Here is a 22,700-nt window from a genome sequence, read left to right as displayed (position 1 = left end):
GCCTAAAGCATAGTGACTTCCATTGTTTCAGGGACCTAGAAACCTCAGACTGCCCCCAACAGCCTAGCACCCCACCCTGAAATTCACTTGTACTACCTTAAGTTCCCCTAGAAGTCTGAAATGCATTGCTTATTCCAAAACTAAGACAGGCTCTAGATGTTACAGTATTTCTCTCATTTCTCTACCCTATTCGCCTAGTATTTGCATATTAACTGGAGCTTTCTAAATATAATGGCTTATCCCTAAAGAGGGACTCTAATGAAGGGATTATAGGTTAAGTGGCAAATGAGTGCCAAAGACATCTGGGTAAGCCAATTAACCTGATGGCTTTTCACAGTTAATCATTGAGTGAGCAGAGGTTAGTGCTCTGAGTGAGTGAACTACTTTTAGCTGAAAGTGATCATTCCTTACATACTTAAAACAATCCAGAATTTTTCCAAAAGATCAATGCAGCTTATCAGAACCAATCATCTCTAATTGGAATTCAGTTCATCATATATTGAGTACCTACTGTGTACTGGCCTCCAAAAGATAACTGAGTTGCTTTTCCTTATACAATGTTAACACTGTATTGGGTAGACAAAGAAGTTTCAACGAGACAATAAATCGATCAAACCTGAAGACCATTGGGGAGATTCATGTTCAACCAAATTCTTCTCCATCCCATGAAAGAAAATAGTACATGACAGAGTAATGCCAGTTATTCCTGCCACTCCATTCCTCAAACTTCATTCTAGCTAAACCTTTTGTATTTTCAGATCCCAAACTTACCACACTCTTCTCCTGTCTCATCGTCTTTGAAAATATTGACTGTTGGTTTGGAAACATCTCCACAGCTCTCTTACTCCTTCATTCATCTCTTCACATGTATGTAGATATGATTTCCTTCTGAAAAGTTTTGACCCTTTAAGAAGTTGGGAGTCTGTTTTGTGTTCTCCCATAGCAGTATTTGTGTTTAGGGTAATATTGTTGGAATGATCAGGACTGAAGCCATATTGGGACCTAAAACTGCCTGGACATAGGCAAATTTTAAAAAGACAGTTTTTTTCTTGGCATGCATTTCTGAGTTCTCTCTCTCCCCATGGTGATTTGATATTTTGAACCTTGGTTATGAGGTAAGATGACATTATTTACACGAATGTAAAGTTGTTTTCCAGCCAGCCTGAAGCTGCAAACTTGCATATACTTCCTAGACCTTGAGATAACAGCAAGGATGGGAGCAGAAACCAGACAGAGCCTCAGTGAGAATTTGCACCTGGTGCCTTGTTCCTCGTCCTCCTGCTTTTCATTTCCCATGTTCCATTCCCTCAGCTTCCTTTTTAAAAAACCCCTCAGTAAATCTGAGTCTTTGAGATGGCTTTAGCCTGGCCATTCACCCTCAGGTTTACCAGAGAGATGGGTCAGCCCAACATCTCTCCTCAGGTCACTGGTATTCCTGAATAAAGGCTGACTTCCATTTTCACCAACATTTACTTTTGAGTTCTTTGTTTCTAAAAGGGGGCAGGCAGCTGGACCTGTGCCCTGTAACAGTATTTGTCATATTGCACTGGAATTCCCTCTACACTTATTTGTCTCCTCTCCTAGGCTGAATGTTTCCCAAAGTCAGGGAGTCTATTTGGCTCACCATTCTATCTGCAGTGTCTTTCACAGCCCCTAGCTCATTACGGAATGAATGAATAAATGAGCAAGTAAATAATTTTCTTACTACGGAATCAGTCCATTTTATTGGCCAGTGATTTTCAATAGGGGATGGAAGAAGGAATATTAAAATCACCTGTGTGCCATTTTCTTTTTGTTCCCTCCTTTTTGTAGCTGGCTGACATGGGGATCTGAACTCATGACCTTGAGGTTATAAAGCTGCACTCCAACCAACTGAGCTAACCGGCCATTCCCTGTGTATCGTTTCAAAGCATACCTTTCTTCCTACTCCTTCTAAAATATTTCCCACATATTATTCCATTTGAGATCCCTAATATTTGTAGTAAGAAATCAGTGTTGTTAATAGGAATGTGTCAGTACTCAAAGCCAAAATCAAACATATTCTATAACAATAACTAGGAAAGGTTTTTGGGGAACAGTCGCTTTACAAATGAACATTGGGGGTTGAAGCATATTTGGAAGATATAATTGTTGAAGGACAGCAATCCAGGCAGGAGGGAGGAGGTGATTTGAGCCTAGGCATAGAAGCTGGGAAGTTTAGCTGACGTTAGGATACGTATGAAGTAGCAGGAAATTGGCCTAGAGGTCATAAAGGGAAAGCTGTGAAGGTGTTTATTATGGTAAGAAATAAGGCATGATAAGGGACTTTTGTGAAGGGGAGTGGTGGTGTTTGAGTTACATTTCAGGAACTTTTTCTATCCATGGCATGCATAATGGATCAAAGTGGGGGTGAAGGCATCCAGGGATAACATTTAGTTTAGTTTAGCAATATTTATAATGTGCCTAAGATGTGTTGGACACTGGGAGAAAAGGCATAATTCCTTTCCTGAGGGGACCTGTCACCTAATGAAGGGAAGAGAAGAACAATCAGGCAGTTTTGGTAATTGTGCTAACCAGTACAGGCAGAAACAATGCAAGCCTGAATGAGGGAATAGAAAAGGGAAGCTAAAGGTGGGCTCAAGGGAAATCTGAGTTGGGTTTTCTCAGGTCCTGAACAGCTTTAAAATGTCCTTAACCAATTTAAAAATAGATGTAGGACAAAAGAGAGGAGCCTTCATGTACAACCTCAATTTCAGTGATGCAAGAAGGATGGTACTTAATGAGGGGCTTGTATGAGAAGGAGATGGTTTGTTTGGAAAATCCATTTGGATTCCGACTTACTGTGCTGCTTAAGGTACTGAAAGGGTGACTCGCAAAGTTACATGATAATCACATAGTGCTGTATTATTCAGCAGATGTCAGAATTGTAGCTAAACTGTTGTATGACTAAGGGACATTTATTGGCTTATTTAACAATGTTAGCTTATTTAGCATCACTGGCTTCAGGCATGACTAGATCCAGCCACACTAGGAATTGCCTCTGTCTCCTTGGTCTGGGTTACTTTATTTTGGATTCTCTATCAGACAGACCCTGTCCTCAGAGAATCCTACAGCAACCTTAGGATTTTATCTCCTTCCCAAAAGATGACCTTTCCCAGTAGATTATTGGTGCCATGTTGACTCTGATTGGCCTGGCTTGCCCCTAAATCACTTGTGTGGCCAGGGATGGGGAGATAGAGTACACTAATTGGCCATATCATATGATGACCTTTCGTCAGGGGGGTGAGGGCAGCTTCTCCTGACCCACAAGGATTGAGAGTAGATGTGTGCTATTCTCAAAAAGAAAAACGGGACAGTGTTACTAGAAGGAGGGAGTCTGTACACAAGGTTATGCAATCTTTAAACATTTAAGTTAACGTTGCCTGGTTTGGTCTTTAACACAACATTTTAGGAGAAGTGTTGTTATTCATAGATAAGGAATTGGTACCTTAGGCTAACCAGCCAAAGGTAACACACTTGTTAGTAAGGATTCCATTGCTCTTTCTTCCATTTGGATGTGGCTAGCAACTAGGCAGTTAGAAATGTAGGCTCATGAGCAACATGTAGACTAGCGGTATACAGCATACTTCAAAAAGCTCAAGAAAGGGCTTGTATTATCTTTTAATTCTGTTTTTCCACAAACTTTTTGAAGTACCCTCATAGATGAAGTCATTCCCTGAGTTGCAGTTGTTGGAGACAGTGACCACAGAGGTGGAAATTGTAGAGAGAAAGAAGGTCAGGGGACAGACCAGAAGAGACACATCCACATTTGGAAGGACAAATGTGAAAGAGATCCTAGTCAAATAGCATTAGAAAGAGGTCAAAAAGATAGAATGAAAGAGTACTGTGTTAAAGACCAAAGGTAATACTTCATGACCTTGAGGTTATAAAGCTGCACTCCAACCAACTGAGCTAACCGGCCATTCCCTGTGTGTCTTGTTTTGAAAGTATCTTGTTTTGAAAGTATCGTTAAAGACTAAAGGAATTTTAACAGAAATACTCATGGCTATGATCCATAGCTTTGGAAGGCTATAAACGTGATATAGAGCAGCACTGTGTTTGTACTGATGGCTAGCATCAGTTGTTTGGTGATAATAATGGCAGCTAACATGTATTACATATATATTACAGGTATGTATTATATTACATATAATATTGTACTTTTTGCTTACTAACTCACTTCTTCCTCACAGTGATCCTGTTAGGCAAGTACAGTTTATCTTTACAGATGAGGAAAATGAAATGCAGGGAGGTGAAGACACTCTGTGTATCTGTCTCACAGCCCAAGTGTGTTCAGTTGGCTCCAGAATCAGTTTTCTCAACTACTGAGCATATATAGGCATGTTTGGGTACCACTGAAGCGGCGCAGGTTAACAAAGGCCATTCTTCGTCATATCTCTTGTGTAATACAAATTTCAACCTATTGTTTTGGGTTTTTTTGGTTTGGTATTTTTTTTTGCTGCTTTTTAAAATTTAAGTTTGGTCTTTATTTGCCTTTCAAGTAGGACAATCGAAAGCCTATCAGAACAGTGTGCCATTTGATGTTTGAAGACCCTAAGAACCTTTCCTGCTCTGAAGGACTAATGGTCATCATTTGTGTGTGCTTGTGACTAAAGAGGTCAACAGACAGAAAAAAATAGCAGTGAAAAGACACACAAGGACTGGTTGAATGAAAGTGTCACATCATTCTTCAGTTTTACAATAGTGTTGGCCTTTGTCAACATTTCCTAAAGGAAAAATCATAAGGCAGCAAAAACAGAGTCACAAATGAACAAAACTGCAAACAGGTTAAGACCTCATTGAAGACTTGAGACTGTATCTTTTTGCTGCAAAAGGCAGTCTCGCAGTCCTGTGTTCTCTAGAGAATTCTGCCTACAATTTTTTTTCACATTTGCTGCTCTGATTTTTGTATACTTTTCCCAGAGTGGAAAATGTCCTAATTCCTTAGTGTCTTTCTGAATTTTCAACACCAATTCACAGAAGCAACCTTAGAAATTATATCAGCATGAAATTTTGTTTTGGGTTGAAGTATTTCATTAGCTGCAAAATAGCAGAAGAGGTTTTACTATTTCCATTTTGGACTCGGAGAAGAAAATGCAAATGGATCAAAATCTATTAAGATTAGTGTTGAACGACTATTTACTTCTCATTTTGCTGGCAGATTACTCAGATTCTATTAGGGCCCCTTTGGTCCATATCTATCTTAGTATGATGTTGAGGTGGTGTAATGCATCTCTTATCACTGACTTGCTTGTGTGACATGACTTGTATAGTAAAGCCCAGTAAGATTTATTCCCTATTCTTTTACCACAGTATTCACTGGTTAAATAAAAACCTGCTTAAGCAGATAACATGTGTTAGAGAATTTTATCATACTAAAGTCTCCCTTAGTATAGTATGTTTTGCGCATGTGTGAGGTGTTCCTTTGCTCTTGCATTTTTGTTTTATTTAATCCTGTTTGTTCTTTATGTGTCTTTCTTCAGTGCAAATTTAGGGCTGTGCTTCAAAGTTTTTTTTTCACAATGAAATTATGAGATTTGTTAATTTTATTCTATGTTTGAAACCTCATTTTGTGAGTTAGACATAGTATAGCTTGTGGTTGCTGAAGGTTACTAGATTTAATGCTCTAAAGATGTGACATTCCAGCACCTTAGAACAATTTTTAAAGTATGTTTTTTTTCTTCAAAGCCTTCACAGAGTTGATTATGGTGCTGAACTAATAGCATGCAGAAAACTGGTTTGGGGAAGACAGTATTCCATCCTTTATGGATCTGCCACTGAAAGGGCAAAGTATTATCCTAAACAAAAGGTGCTTCTCGGCTTCCTCACTGCGTTAACAAAGCCTTATCCTAGAATGCTTTGCTGTTGAGCTGTCCACTGTCCTGACTCTGATAGTATAAGGGTTTCTGCATTGATCTTACAGATATTCACGTCAATATCTAGGTTAATGTTTCACAGAAGCCAGTTTGGTTTTCATTCTAAATTGCTTGAAATCGGCTCTCTCTGACAACACAGTTTGGCAGTTTCTCATATTTCTTTTAAATTTTAATTATAACCCATTAAATCTTAAGCAATTACTTCTGGGTTAGACTCTTGATGAATGTCATAGCAGGGTGTTTTAATTTAATGGATCCAGAGTAACATCTGTTTCTAATATTTTAAAAGCCAATTTATATGGAAATTCATTTAATACACAGTCAATACACGGAGACTTGCAAAAATAAAAATCAAAATGGAAAATCAAACCACTGTGATGCCGTAGGTCTTCTGTTAACAAAGGAGTTTGGTTATGACTGGGTTCAGCTGCAAGTAGTTAACATGGAAAATATTGCTGTTCAGGAAAGATAGCAATTTATTTCTCACACTCAAGAAATAGAGAGGTAGCTAGCCCATGGCTGGTATGGTCTACCATGACAGGGACTCGGTCTCACTGCTCTTCCTTGTTCATGATTTCTACTCCTAAGGACACCTTCTGGGCCAAGATGGTTGCTGAAACTCCAGCTATTACATTTCTGCTCTTACCCAGCAGGATGGAGGTAGTGATAGAGAGGAAGAAGGTTAAACTTTTTAAGGATACTTTCTGGAAGTAGGAGCCCCAAATTAGTCACCATATTTAGTATCAAGGGAAGTAGAGAAAAAAGTTTTTTCTTCAGATGACCAGGTGCCCAGCTGAACCCTGAAGTTTCATTAGTATGGAAAAAGGGGAGAATAGATATTGGGGAATAATGAACTGTCCTAGCCATATAGAGTAATTTTTAAGACATGCCTTTAAGAGGTATTCTGCCTTTTAACCGAGCATCTAGAAACATCAGCTAGCTCTCATAGTAGATAATGAGGGTACTTAAAACTATTATTGTCACAGAAACTGAAGTGCAGAGAGGTCAGTTGGGAAGCGGTTTAGGGAAGCAATTGAAAACTTCCATTGCTCAATCATTTGATCCCAATTAGAATAGTGACGCTATTTCCACTGGCTGTATCTTCTTGCATGGGTTCCTTAATTAGGTTGAATCTCTGCATTTTCTTCTTTTTAGAGTCAGGCAATAAATTACAAAGCTGGGACTTAGGAATATTTCTCCTTAATCCAGGGCTTTTTCCAACCTGATTTTTGGTCATATTCTTGGGGAAGTTCTCTGATCACACCTGCCTCACAACAGAAGGCAGAACTGGCTCGAGGTAAACGATGTTAGGGAAGCCTCACACCACATATTCTTCAGCTGCACAAATGCCTACCCCTCCCTAAAAAGTCCTGATATCACACTAGACAAGAGGTTTCTAGTACTGGAGCTTCTCATTCCTACTTTCTCCTAACTCATGTGCCTCTTTGTACTGTAAATAGAGACAGGTGCACAAGCGACACAAAAGACTCAGATCCCACTCTTTTCTCTGGGAAGTATAATGGCATAAGGCAGGGATCTTCCAAATGGAATAACATACATGTCACCTTCAACATCTGTACTTTGTCCAAAAATACCAGTGTTATAGGTTCCTTAATATTTGTCTCTGCATTGACTTTAACTTCTAACAGTTCCATTCTGAGCAAATTTATCTATGGAATATAGCTTTGGTGTGATAAATAAATTTTCTTTCAAATACAGATTAAAATAAACCATCACTTTTTACAGGTGTCTGTTTATCTTTTCACCTGCCCTCAGTGGTATATGGATCACATTTTGGGAGGCCCAGTATAGTAGAAAGAGCATCATCCAAGAAGCTTTATGTTGCTATTCCCGACTTGTATGACTTTGGACCAGTTATTAATTAATCTTTCTCAACCATAATCTCCTCACCTGAAAGATGTGGATAATATCTACCTCATCAGTGGTGTTCTAAGGATTACATGAGAATATGTAGCTGAGGTTACAAGCACAGTGCTTGCCAGCATAGCAATTGCCCAGCAAGTAGTAGGTCCTTCCTTCCTTGAGGTCTGCTTGGAAGTATCAGGCATGCAAACCTGGAAGTAAGAAACAATGAAGTGCCATCATGATTTCTATAGATGATAGTAAGACCTGGGAGAGCTCAGAAGTAGGGAAGGCTGAAGTTAACTAGAATGAAGGAGGAAGGGAAACATAGGTAGAGAGCCATTCTTCCTGGTCTCTCCACCTCTCTAGGCCCTTGCTACTTACCATGTGGTCCAAGGACCAGGAACATCAGAATCACTTGAGAGCCTGTTAGAAATGTGGAATTTCTGGCTTTTCTCCAGACCTACTGAGTCAGAATTGCCTTTTAACAAGATCCCCAGGTGATTTTATGCAAGAGAAGCATTGCTGTGGGAACTGATATTCTATCAAACTTATTTCTAGTAGGGGGCTAGTCCTCACTCTAAGCATATCACCTGCACCAGTATCACCTGGGTCCTACTTCTAAAAAATGCAGATTCTCAGACCTCACATCAACCTAGGTCCTGGAATCTGCATTTTTAGCTGGTATACCTCATAGCTTTCAAGGTACTTTTTTTTGGCAACTGCTATACTAAAGCTTAAACCACTGATAGAAATTCTGCATTTATTCTTCAGTGTTATTTGCATTCCAGCAAGGAAGAAAGCTTAAGGAAAAGATAGTCCTAATGTTGGTGTTAGTAAGCATTAAGGGGAGGATCTGAATTCATCCCATATGTGCCTGAAATCCCATCACAAAGCCACATAAGAACAGAGCTTCTGAGGAAGGCAGTATCTTAGCAATGTCATTTTTTTTTTCTTTTTGTACTTTACATTTGATTTTTTTTTTTTAACATTTTGTTTTTTAGCCGTGCTATCAAGACTAATCAGGATCTTCTCCCAGAAACTCCATGGACGCACATTTTCTACAATGATTTTTGGGGGACTCTCCTAACCCACAGTGGCAGCCACAAGTCCTACCGGCCACTCTGCACTCTTTCTTTTCGCCTGAACCATGCCATTGGAGGGTTGAATCCCTGGAGCTACCATCTTGTCAATGTCCTGTTGCATGCAGCAGTCACTGGCCTCTTCACAAGCTTCTCCAGGATCCTCCTTGGTGATGGATACTGGACCTTCATGGCTGGCTTGATGTTTGCCTCTCACCCCATTCACACGGAGGCAGTGGCAGGAATCGTGGGCCGAGCCGATGTCGGGGCCAGTCTCTTCTTTCTTCTCTCCTTGCTCTGCTACGTTAAACACTGTTCTACAAGAAGCTACTCAGCCAGGACTTGGGGCTGGTTCCTGGGGACGGGACTGTGCGCAGGATGCAGTATGTTGTGGAAGGAACAAGGAGTGACTGTTCTTGCAGTTTCAGCCGTTTATGATGTCTTTGTCTTTCACAGGCTGAAAATGAAACAGATCTTACCTACCATTTACAAAGTAAGTGATTGTTGGCTCTTGGGCATTGGATTACTGAGTAATCTACTTGCTTGTTCCGTTGCCACCCCTTAAAAAGCAAATGTGTTGCTCTTCAAGCAGAATTTAAAATGAGTTCCTTTTTGATCTTTGGTAAGTGGAAGTATACGTTTTGACCTTTCTCTGCTAAGCAGGGTTTCAGTCACTGATGGTTTCCTCAGGTTTCCTGATTTATTTTCATGTTTTCAAAGGTGGTAGAAGAATAATTTTGGCTTGTAAAGAACATGCATCTTTATATTTATTGATTTTATTCTTTATTTCTGCCTGAATTCTCTATAATCCAGTAAATTGTCTACAATGTATATTTGTGCAAGTAACAGCTGATAATAGAGCTAGATGCTAGGCTCTGCAGAGGGGAAATCCTCTGCCACTTGTTAATATTACTTTTCCTGAGTTGACTTTGGAAAACAACGCTTCTCTGTAGTGTTCTGAGAAGTCAAATTCTTAAACAATGAATCATACTCACCTTTTCCTTGTTGTAGTGTGTTAGAACAGAAGAGTCAAAACAGAAAGTGGTTATTAAATTTTACCCTAAGGCCAATTAAGACCTTTGCCTCAGGGCTTAATATTTGTTCTGTATTCTCCTAGTGGTTTCAAGTGCAGTGTTGTTTGAATGTCACAGCAGCATTTTAGTATCCCCATACACTTATAGAGACTAAGCAGTTTTTGCTAGAGCTGTAAGGGGAGAGATTGGGGTGACAGGGGCAGGCCTTGCCATCACATCGTCCTTCACTCAGAATAAACTTACCCTTGCTTTGATTTTCATTGTAAAGACTGGGCCTGGCCAGGGTTTGCAAACCCTGGCCAGGTTTTAGCAAACGCCCACCTTCCTTTTGGACACAAGTGAGGAATTATGGTTTTGGGTACTTGCTGTGAGGAAGCTGTCAAGTTTTCCTAGTCTTCACTACTTTTTTCCCCTTAATTCCTAATTTTACTTAAAATTGAATTGGGAAAAAATTAAAGAAAAAAATTGAGGGAAATAGAAACTGAAACATTTATTTTTTAAAAAGTGCCATTTTTTTTTTCACATAGGCAGAATAATCACTGCTGTGCTTTTGCTCTGCAGGGAAGCATAACCTTTTCACTTAGAACGCAAGTATCAAGGGCTTAATGAAGTTCTTTGTGATTTCAATTAAATGCTGAAACTTAAACTCTGGTTAGAGTTTGATGCTTGAAAACAACATATGGTTTGAAAGTCAAGCTCTTATTTTCAAGTCAATTTTAATCATTCTTTCAAGGAGATTTAGGGAGAATAATTGTTTTCTTCTATAATGATGTCATCAGCAATAACAAACTTTCTTGTTTTACCAGAAATACAAATAGAATAAGTATGATTTATAGTCCTTGTCCTTTTGGAGGTTGTGATCTTTTTGAGAATGCAGGCTCAAGAGTTGTTTCAGGATCTTGTGTTGATAGCCTGTGAAACATTATGGTTTCTTATACAGAATATTCATTTTACCATCTCAAGAATTAGGGAATTATTTTGATATGTCAATTCAGGACTTGCATTTACTACCTTTTGAAGTTCTGAGAAATTTTCAGTTCTCCAAGCATATTTTCAAGGACAGAATTGTTTGCTGTAGAGCTTCTTGTTATAAGCATGTTCTATACAATATGTGGGACATACTGGTAATAGAAAATTATTCTTTGTTTATCTCAAATTACAATTTATCTGGGTGTCCTGTATTTTATTTGGCAATCTTACTCATGTAATTGCTGCTTCAGGAAATGAGAAATGCCACTAGCAAAGGAACTCCTAGGAGTAGAGAGTGTGAAGTCCCTGTGCTATGGGAATGAACTTAATACTGTTAGGTTCAGTGTCCTGAGAAATTTCCAAATGGATACTTGCCCAGACTCTTTTGGCAGCCACCCCTTGCAGGGCTAGGCAGCAGAAAGGGTAGTAGTGGGGGCAGCAAACCCTTCATCTGAGCTATCTGCTATAGTTTGGATATGTTTGCCCTTCCAAAACTCATGTTGAAATTAGACTCCCAATGTGGCAGTGTTGAGGTGGGACTTAGTGGGAGGTGTCTGGCCATGGGGGTGGATCCCTCATAAATGGATTAGCACCTTCCCTTAGGGGTGAGCGAGCTCTGTCTCTATTAGTTCCCTTGAGAGCTGGAACTAGAAAGAGCTTGGCACCTGCCTCCCCTCTCTCCTTCCTCTCTCGCCACATGCTGGCCCCTCTCCTGCCTTCCACCATGAGTGGAAGCAGCCTTAGGCCCTTGTCATATGCAGCTGCCCAACTGTGGACTTTCTAGTCTATAGAATTGTGAGCCAAATAAGCCTTTTTTAAAATCTTTATAAATTACCCAGTCTGAGGTATTGTGTTACAGCAATACAAAAAAGGACTGACACTATTTCATCTTAGCTTTTTCTGTTAGTCTTAAATTTGGGGCCAGTGAGCTTAAGAAGGACATTGTGATAACAGATTGTATAGATTTATAAGGAACCATAGGGATCATCTTTGCCATTTTCCTTATTTCTGGCTGACAATGTAGAGAGCCAGAGAGGTGAAAGTCACCTAGAAAATGGTGCAATCGCTAGGACTAGAACACGTATCTGACTGTCTAGGGATCTTTTCTATTACATTCTGAAGGTGAATGTCGTGAAGATGAACAAACAGATGTAAAGTCAGATGACTGCACAATAGAAAGAAAAATAATGTGGAATAAAATCTTAACTCACAGGGTCTGAGTAACCTAGGGCTAATTCCACAATCTGTTTCTTCATCTGGAAATGGAAGCAGTTACTGTTCTCTCAGAGCTTTGAAGACAATATGAAATTGTGGGGTGTTCTGTGTGAGCTGAAGTGCCCAGGATTTGGATGGTACCTAATACCTATTAGTGGAAGAGAAAGAAGTATCAATGGAAATCAAAGTTCTTTGTCTTTTGGCCTTCACTTTAAGATAAACTTCTGTAGTCTTTACACATACAGTGGCTTGACAGCATATGAAATAAGGACGGCCTAAGAATCGACTGAAGCTGAAGTGTGCAGACTTAACCACAAACTTTCATTTAGAATCTCATGACTGCAGGCCTGTAAAACACCGTCATGGGTTGCATATGGAAGTTATAGAAAATTCCATATTCTGTGTTTAAAATATATATATGTGTGTATATATATGAATGTATATATGCAAATATATCCACTTTAATTTCTATGCCTGGGGTGAGTTGGAAGAAATTCATTCTGAAGGAAGTGAACTAAAAGAATAATCATCTTAAATATCTTATTAACTGTGCATCACAGTTATGGTTTGCCAGATGGGATAAACTTCCTTGTCCCATTAAAACATATAAAATTATATATAAACAGAAAATGCCAGTGCACAAATGTTTAACTTTATTATGCAAATTACAGAACTAGTCAAATACTCAAAACCTAAAAGTGGTGGTACTCTGAAACTGGAAATTATTAAGACCAGAAGGGCAAGGTTCTCCATTTTTATACTTTTGTCAGTGATGTTTTTATTATAGCTGTCACACTGAGCTCCTCTCTTCACATTGTTGGTGGTTTGGGTTCTGTAACTCTTACCTAAATCAGATCCTGGCCCCCAAACTCAAATGCCTGCAGAAGGGACTCAAGGGCCAGGCAGAAGGGACTGTGGCACTCTGGAGGTCATGCCCTACCACTGCTTTTCCTCTCCATCCTACGACTGCAGAAAACACAGATGTCTGTTTGGTAGAATGTAAGGTTTTTCTGAAAAGACAGAAACCTGAATTTTTCTGTGGTATCTCCTGTTTTTAATATTGGTTACTTATTAAAAACCCCATTTGGGCCAGACAAAATCCTTGGAATGGCTGAATTTGGCCAGAATTCTTGGCTGCCATTTTATTCACTCCTGTTATAAAAATCATGCAAATGATGCACATGTTCATGTTATGTATAAGACTTTTGCAGTTCTGCAAAGGAAACATGAAAGTTATATTTTTCTTTGGTAAGATGTGAGATATAGTAAGTACCTGGCGTATAGTAGATGCTTAGTATTTAATAGACACTTATGGTGTTTACATCTGCCAGGCACAGTTCTTAGTGGGCTAAATATGTCATTACATTCAACTTATGTAACAAATGCTTATTGAGAGAACTAATACAACTTATGAAATAATATGATTGAATATTGAAAACTATGATTTTGTCAGTAAGTAGAAATATTCGTCAGAAAACTCTAAACATAAAATCTTCACAAATATATGTGAAACAAATTAGTGTTTTAAAATATTCTTAGTTCTTAACCTCAGGATTTTTTAAAAATGTGTTTCCTACATTATCCCTGGCTTTTAGCATGCTATCTAGAACCATAGTAGGTACTCAGTAAAATACTGAATTCACACTTGTTTAAGGTTTACCTTTTATATGGCTGAAATATTAAAGTAAAATCCTGTAGTCTCCCCATTGTATAAGAATCGCATTCCTACGTTAGTGGGGTCTGGAAGGTGGGATTGGAAAACGTGTGTGTCAGAAAAATAAATTTTCTTGACCTCTCACCAAATGACTGTTTTACCGATCCTTAGATTTACTTTCACTTAGTTTTATGTGGTCAAAAAATAAGGGAGGAAGCCCTTGAAATACACTTAAACTAGCCTTGCAAATAAATACTAGACTTTTATCTGCCCACAATTTTTTTTTACAAGCCTCCCCTGACCCCAGGAGGCACATGGGTAATAAAATCAGTAAAAGCAACATTTTTCTTACCCAGCATCAGTCATTGCTTGCCTAGCGGCCATTTTCTGTGCTTATTTAACATCTGTTAACTGTTTTAATGTGGAAACATCTTTTTCCCTTTATTGGCTCCATAATCACTTATTCAGTTACAGGTGGAAAATTTTAAAAAGGAAATCTGAACGTCAATGTAGTAATTCTAATAATAGCCTGAGATAATTTGGAAAATGAAGCCCTTTCAGTATGATCTTTGAACAATTTCTTTGAAATAACTACCTTTGTTTCGCTATAGGTGCTTCCAAGGTCTGCATTATCTGGATAATCTCCTTTTCTTAATATTAAATTTTGTGGCTCTGTTTCACATAAGCACGGTGAGAAGACTATGTTGTTATGTAGGAAAATGGGAGGCATTGCCATGTTTGAAAAATGAGTCATTTTTCTAGAAATAACTTTTTTTGTTTGTTTGTTTGTGACCAGTAAGGGGATCGTAACCCTTGGCTTGGTGTCGTCTGCACCGCGCTCAGCCAATGAGCACACCGGCCATCCTTACATAGGATCTGAACCCCGCGGCCTTGGCGCTCCCAGCGCCGCACTCTCCCAAGTGAGCCATGGGGTTGGCCTGAAATAATGTTTGTTTTAATGATAAGCAGGATGTGAATGATGGAGTTTGCCCATGGTGGATGAAGTTTTCTTTGTCTTGGGTATTACCTAAACTTGATTCTGCATCCAGATGTAGTGATCAGACCAAAATTAACAAACCACCTCATATTTCCAAACCATCTTCAGGGTTTATATTGAGAGTGATTTTTGAGGGTGGTGGGAGTTTATGATCTGTTAAAGGTTTTTGGTTCATCACCATTTGAACACTAAAGATATTAAACATGGTGATTCAGATAGTACCTTTGACTATTTTGTGTGACTCCCTGTGTGTAGAAGACCATGAAAAGAGAGATGTAAAGCCTGCAGGTATTGGCACATTAAATCCATATGTGCTTTTTATTTGATTAGCTGCTGGGATGGCATTGATGGAATCTATTATCATTTATTGCTTTGTCCCTTTTGTTTCTAGACTAGGTTGTAGTTTTGCTCAAGTTGTGACTCTCATATCAATTGCACTGAATGAAATATGGTATATTTGCTGGTTTTGATTTTCTTCAGTCGACATCTGTGCCAGTTGACTTCAAGTAGTATTCCCAGTTTCTTATGATTTTCTTTCTCTTCATTTGTCTTAACTTCATGAGAATCCAGATATAGCAAGATACTCTGATTCTGATCACAGTAGTATTTCCAAGTTGTATTGAAACTGTAAGGCTATTTGCAAATAGAATATAGGGCACTTACAAATGTATTTGGACTTCCTCCTGGTAAACTTGCTGTAGCATTTAATATTCATGACCTGTAGTACTATAAAACTTTGAACAGCTGCCAACACTGCTAACCAGATAATACCACAAATGAGGTTCAAAAATGTTTTACAATTCAAAAAGTGAGAGATTAATAAGGTATTTTATTATTGCAGGTTTGCTTCTTTGCTCAGCTGATTTCAGATGATTCCATGTTCTAATTGCAATTTAGTAATCTAAATTTGGGATGCTGACTACAGATGCAAGTTTCTGTACTGCTTTTGCATTACAGTATTAATACTTGGAATAGTGACCTGTTCAAAAATTATCATTTTAAAGAATTTATCTTTGTGCCAGGCACTGTATTTGGCGATGTGGGGATTCAAAGACAAATGGACAAGAATACTCCTATGCCTTTAAGAACTTTATAGAGTAGTATGTAGTTGAGAATAGTGCATATAAATATGGAACTGGAATTAAAGCTGGAAAGTGGCGAGGGCTATAAGGGAGGCATTGGGAGTGCTAGGGGAGTTTAGAGGAAAGGGGGGTTATTTTCAGCCAAAGGGATCAGGAAACTTCTGGAGTAGAGACATTTGAGCAGGGTCCCAAATGATAGTTAGGATTTAGGCATTTATAACTGGAGAGACAAGGAAGAGTGGAGGGTACAGTGCGAGTATCATACAGTGGGAACTCACAGGAAGTTTCTGAGGACCACTGAGCAGTTGTTTTGGCAGATACATGAAGTCTATAGAGGAAAATGAGTCAGAAAAGGTAGATTGAGATCAGGTAGTATGTATAATGATGTAGAGGCCTTTTAAAGTATGTTGTCACCCTAGAATGTTGGGAGACAGTGCATGGTTTTTAAATATGCTTACACTTTAGCTGGTCCCTGGAAGGAGCCTAGAAATGTGCAGCCTAGCTCCATCTAGCCACTTGGGACTGTCCTCTCTGCTGAGGGAGGGTTCCTTTGGTGATGAGACTGGGAATCAGACTCGGGAGTAGAGGTTTATATCTTACTCAGTGAGTGTGTCTCATACGGTATATTTCTCATTCTTTAACAGTAAAAAAAAAAAAGAAGAAGAAAGAAAGAAAAAACCTTATTTTTGAAGACCAGTATTTTACTTTTTACTCAATATTTGGTGTACTATTATACAGTCCTAATGAGTAAAACAGGGGGTCCTTAAGGGTTTTCTTCTCTGTTTTCTTCCAACATTGCTGAACAATGTTCAGATATTACTGTGAATGGCCACAAGTACAAAATCCTTCTTTGTTCTGTACTCTTTCATAGAGGAAGACAGAAATTTTTTAAAAGGGCCCTTTTTACAATACAGAATAAAATACTCTATCAGCACTGAATTTCAACCAGTTAACTCAATACTCCATCAGTGAGTGTGACACACAAATTGGACCTTGTGATGAATAAATAATGAGTCTCATTGAAATCGTCCATGCTGTTCTCATAACACTGTGTCTGGGATGCACATTACATCACTCCACTCAATTTTCGATAACCTGCTGCCTCAGAGGAATCAAATTGACAGGGATCTCATGATTATCAAGTTACTCATGCTCAGCTAGGCACTGTCAGTTTCACAGAAAATAATGTGGTTTGCACAAACTGGAAATCCATTGTCATTGCCCAGAAGTTAGATTCCTGTCTTAAGTGCCTGAAACAATGGAAATGATAATGAAGTGGTGGTTTCTCAAATGAAACTTTAGCTGTAGAAAGCCAGCCCATGAGTATATTAGAGATTCCTTAAAAGGCACAAATGGGGTGGGAAGTGGGGTGTATAACACTATTAAGTCAAATGTCTTGATAGTTAAAATGCATATGATAATGTTAAGGTTGAATAGTGTTATAAGTTTTATTTTTCTTTAAACATTCAGGTTTTATACCTATTGATCATAGTATTCCTTTCTTCAAAAGAGATAAATCAAAAGGGAAGAACAGCACCTTGTAATGCCAAAGTCTGTGATGATTTGGTGGTAGGAAGGTCAGCATGCCCTTGCTCTGCCGGTTTGTTTCTAATGCTGCAGCACCCAGATGGCTCCTGCATGCTCTGTTGGCCTGATTATAACACTCTTGCATCAAGTGAAATAGCATGAATCCAGAATTTAATACATGTTTCTTCAGTAATTATGGCCTTGATTAGTGAAGTCAGTGTTTTCATTCCAGAGGACAATTTCTTTCTTTCTCTACATGTTTATTCATTTAATTTCAGGAAATCAAATAAAATGTGAATATCTTATTACTTTGTTATGATGGGGGATCTGTAATGCCAGTGCTTTGGTATGAGTTTGTCATTTTGCTTTTAATTAATGTGAGGCTCAAAGGACACAGCAGGAACAATGAGAGAAATGAAAGACATTTAAAAAAAAGTGACACTTTTTAATAAGTGAAGAAATGGAAAATCCAGAATTTTCATTAAAATATTGCTAAATATAGAGTACATACATAGGACATTTAATATAGAGGCCTTCATTAAATACAATGTCAATTGTGGGTATTTAAAAATAATTAAATTTTGTATATTTAAAAACTAAAAATAGAAAATAACTTGATATTTTAATTTTGTGAATTTTGAGTTATTATGCCTGTTAGCAGTACCAACCCAGCCTTTTAAGGCCATTACCTTAATTTATAATGTACAGATCCTAAGTCCCCTACACTTATATGTGTGAGCGTTTGTGTGTTGTATATTTCATCAGAACAAACTTCATGAATAAAATCATATATAATATTGATTGTATCAAGGTTATACATGAATGATTTAAGTGTATTTCCATAACTTTTATGAAATGGAGAGCTCCAAATTACATGGAATTTTAATTTCTCCTAATTTGAAGATTCAGGAAAAAATTTGCCAGTTTATGTATTCCATTGGTGTAATTTCTTTCTTAACTCTCATGACATAGTGTGATTAAAGTTAAATAACATCAGTTACATGATCTGTAAAATTAGGAATACAGTATTTTACTTTGTGTTAAATATAGTAAATGTACACTCTTCAGCTAAGTTCCTTTTTTTTTGTAGGTATCATCATTGCCGTCAGCATTTTACTGCATTTCTGTAGCATTTTAATAGTAGTGAACTTTTTATCTGTCATCTTATGGAGCACTCAATTAGCATGGCTATGGCTATTCTGCAGTGACATAGATTAATTAATGGGATGCATGGTGTAATGTCAATCGACAAAGAATGGAATGTTTGCTGTCCTGTTCACCAGTGCTGATAACTGAAAGAAAAAGTAGAGGAAAAGTCTTTTTCAGGGATAATTCTTTGAATAGCATGATTTCATAATTTATCTTTTAATTGAAAACAAGTATATGTATATGTCAGTCCTTAATTTTCCTCTGTTGCTAATATCTTGCCATAATCTCCTACTTTTACAGCCTGATTTTTTCCTCTTTGGGCTCAGGAGGGTGCTGTTGCTTATATATCTGAAAGTGGAGGGGAGGCAGGCTTTCCTCTTCTCCTTCCCCCACCACCCTATTTCCTATATATTTCCTATTAGCCAGGTTTATAGTAAGGAAGATTAGTTCAGTAGCTGCAATAGCTTACATCATTCAAGTCTCATTCTTTTGAGAAAGAGGAAGCACTGTTATCACCTAAAGGTGAATGTTAATCTCTTTCCTTCTCCTATTCTTTCCCAACCTGGCAGGCAATATTGTTGCACCTGATTCCAGAATTTCTGTTATAACAAACCATTTCAGGGAAGTGTAAGGCTGGGGTTTTTTGTTGGTATTATTCAATGGTTTTGTTTATTTCTCTACCTCCTAGGGAGAGAATAGAAGGCAGAAAGCTTTGTCTTTAAAGCAGTATTATTTTCTGGCTGCCAAAAATTTCCTAAAATATTTTGGGTACCTTAATGAAATTCAGACCAAATTATTCTCACAGAAACCTAAATCTTAGTAACTTTGGCTTGCTGAGACAAACCCAATAGATGAAATTTGTTTTAATTTCAGAGAATATAATATTTAGAAATCTGATTTAATTGTCAAATGACACATGGCGTGGGTGGGGTGACTGTTTACTTTGATTCAGACTTGGGGATTCATCATGAGTTTGCTTTGAATATACCAAACTTGGATGACGACCAGTCTCTTCAGGGGAAACTATTTTAAAGTAGAGATTACAGTGCAAAACTGGAAGCTACTGAATAAGAATCTTTTGGTCTGCTTATTTTTTTGTCTGAGGTGTTGAGGGAGGGCTGGTGGAGAGGTGGCCGGAGGGAAATGTTCTTGAACAGCTCTTCCAGTGATTTTGATGAATAGGTTTAGGACCCACTGATATAGATTAAGAATCTGATTCTCCTATATGAAATTATTAACTATTATAAAATTTTCATAAAAACACAAGACTTTGTAGCTGGAGAGGGATATTAGAAACCATCGGCCTACACGATACTCCCTCTCTTAATAGACCTTGGGGTCCACAGAAATTAGGCATATGATTAGTTGGGAATATACTCTAGGCTTCCCCTCCAGGTCTAATATACATTACCTCCTTTAATTTAACTGAAACAACCCAGGTACAGAAAGACAAATACTGCATGTTCTCACTTATAACTGGGAGCTGAATGCATAAATAAACAGATGAATAATAAAGAGAGACAGAGAAAGAAAGAAACAGCAATCACAGTAATACATTGAATTTTTAGAAAACTAGAGATGGAAAAGGAGAGGGGAGGGAGAGGGAGGGAGCTAATGAGGAACTGGTCAACAGACACAAGAAACGATTGTGTATTGTAATGATGAATAAGCTAACTATTCTGATCTAACCACGACACATTGTACACAATTATTGAAAATCAACATTGTACCCCACATGTATGTATAGTTAAAAAAAACCAAAACAAAAACCAAAGAAACCTTTTCAATTGACCAGTTAAAATTCAATGAGACTAATTATGAACCTGCATGTACCCATCATCATTAATTACAATTCTACCCTTTTTATTTTCTCCAAGGTTAATAATTCCAGTCTTTTGAAATTGAGTTGTTGGTTGTGGTTTTGTTGTTTCCCTCCTCCCAGGTCCTTCCTTTTTCTTCCCACCCTCCCAAACTAGCTTCACTTAGGGGCTTCATTATTTGCATTTTGTCATCCTTGTGCTGCAGCTTAATTTAAGCCAACATTCAAGTGAAATGTTTACTTTTGAAGCTACCACAAGCTTACCCCAAAGAGTCTAAAATCACAGTGTATTTATCTTCCTAATTTGGTTAATTTCCTTTCCTAATAATGTGTCACTGTTTGAAATAGGTTCCCATTCAATAGAGGTCTCTTCTCTTTGATGCTGAGCTTAAGATTGGTCTAGAAGAGGAGAATTAATAAATAGTAGAGCAATGTTTCTACTTCACCCTCTTCCAACTCTCCACAAACTCAGGAGCAAGGAAAAAAGGCATTAGCAGTAGCTGATGTAAAGTCATTCATCCTGTTACTTATAACTCTACCGCTAAAGTCTTAAAGATGCTTCAAGTTCCTTTGACCGCAAGAATATAACTTTAGTTTCTTGCTGTCTGGTGAGTATTTGAGTGGGTGACAACCCTAATGTAAAAAGTGAGAATGACTCCAAAAATGAATGTATTTCAGATGTAAAATAGCAAGAAAGGGGAAAGTGTGGAGGTGCAAATTGAAAAATGGGCTGGCTGAGGGAGAAAAGGGCTGAATTTAAGTTGTCAAAGCAGCAATCTGAAGTTTCTGGTTCTTGGACAGGATAATTTGTAGTCTTTGTTTCTCTTGCATTCTGCAGTGTAATCTTCTCCATGGCTGTGCTGACTTTCATATTGTTCAAAGAGAAAGAGAAATAACCCATCTGAATTCATTAGCTTTCATTTACATATACACAGAGCTGGTGGTAATAATGATAACAACCACCATTTATCAAGGCTTACTGTGTGCTAGCAAAGTGTCTTCTGTGCATTATTTTGTTCCATTCTATGAGAGTAGGTGTTATTAACCTCATTTACAGACAAGATACAGATAAGATAAAATGAGGTTTATGGAAATAAAATAATTTGCCCAAGAATTCACAGATGGTACAAGGAGAAAGGTGATCTCATTCCAAATGTCTGACTCCCAAGGTTCATGGTCTTTCCATTATACTGTTTTGAACAATTTTATCGAAAATTGGAAGATTCAAATAATATTATGAAAGAATCATTTTTTTCCATATTAATTGGCTTTGGGATCAATGTTCTTTACCTAGAATAGCTTTAAATACAAATAATCTGTACTTCCATGTGCAACAGCTAGTTTTATGGGTGTTAAAAATACAAAAATGGATCATATTTTATTCCAGTCCCTAGGATGTAGCAGACATGTATACAGTAACTGTATTACTCTGCACTACGTGCTAATAGAATTCCATATAAAGAGCTGGAGAAGCACAAGTGTCAGACAATTTAGTCTGGTTAGGGAAGAGTCAGAGAGTAACAGAAAAGTAGTGGCACCTAAATAGCTCAGCTCATCCAGATGTGTATATATATGCTTGAGTGTGTGTGTGTGTGTGTGTGTGTGTGTTTTAAATTTAAGACCATTTTAGACTTGTGAATTTCATTTGGGTTCAGAGTCAACTTCCATTTTTCCACCTCAATCTGTCATGTGACAGGAAACTTGCTAGATTCTTTCTTATTCATTTAAGTAAATAGGTACTGAATATCTTACAGGTACAAGGCACTGTTCTAGATTGTAAGGATAAAGTAGTGAAGAAAATAGATAAACACCTGCTGTCTTGGAATTTACATTTATTTTCTAACAACTGTCATGATAGCTGTCTGAGCTATTTTTACCCCATTTTACAAAGATTTAGTAAACTTCCTCAAATTGTTCAGTTGCTCAGCATGCAGTTAAGACTGAGTTTCAAAGTAAAAAGTAGCCTGATTATTTAAGGTATTAGATGAGTACTATTGGTGTGTGTGTGGAGGCTCTAGTTGGTTTAGAAAACTTCTTGAGACCAAGGACTGGTTAGTTTTTTTTCCTCTGCACCCTCCTGTCCCAGAAGGGGAACAAAACATTAAGATCTTCATATTCTGAGCTTGAATGTTACATTGGCTGGTAGGGGCAAATCATCTCCACTATGGCCTTGCCCTTCATTTAACGGACTTAAAGGAGGCAAGCCTTTCTGTATATATTCTTGAGTTTGGGCTTGACTAATTTGCTTCTTAAGCTTCTGTCAGCTTCCCCTACGTCCTCTGAAATACATGGCATTTCTCAAAAGCATGCAAAAAAAGAATTATCTGGAGTTAGTTCACATTGAAGGATTTGATTTGTCTCTGAATTTGATATTGTGGCATCATTGCTAATCAACCGTATTAACTTATTTATGTG

The 22,700-nt window shown here is 37.9% G+C and overlaps 1 protein-coding gene across 1 annotated transcript in view; it reads left to right on the top strand.

The window, feature by feature from the left end:
* TMTC2 (transmembrane O-mannosyltransferase targeting cadherins 2) overlaps positions 1-22,700 on the top strand; it is a 380,397-nt gene that overhangs the window by 148,144 nt on the left and 209,553 nt on the right. The window contains exon 2 of the mRNA XM_063076008.1: positions 8,762-9,332. Coding sequence (XP_062932078.1) covers positions 8,762-9,332 — 571 coding nt within the window. The remainder of the gene's footprint in view (positions 1-8,761; positions 9,333-22,700) is intronic.

The sequence above is a fragment of the Cynocephalus volans genome, chromosome 12 (genome assembly GCF_027409185.1).
Source record: "Cynocephalus volans isolate mCynVol1 chromosome 12, mCynVol1.pri, whole genome shotgun sequence".
Taxonomy (NCBI): Eukaryota; Metazoa; Chordata; class Mammalia; order Dermoptera; family Cynocephalidae; genus Cynocephalus; species Cynocephalus volans.
This window is presented reverse-complemented; position numbering and strand designations above follow the sequence as displayed.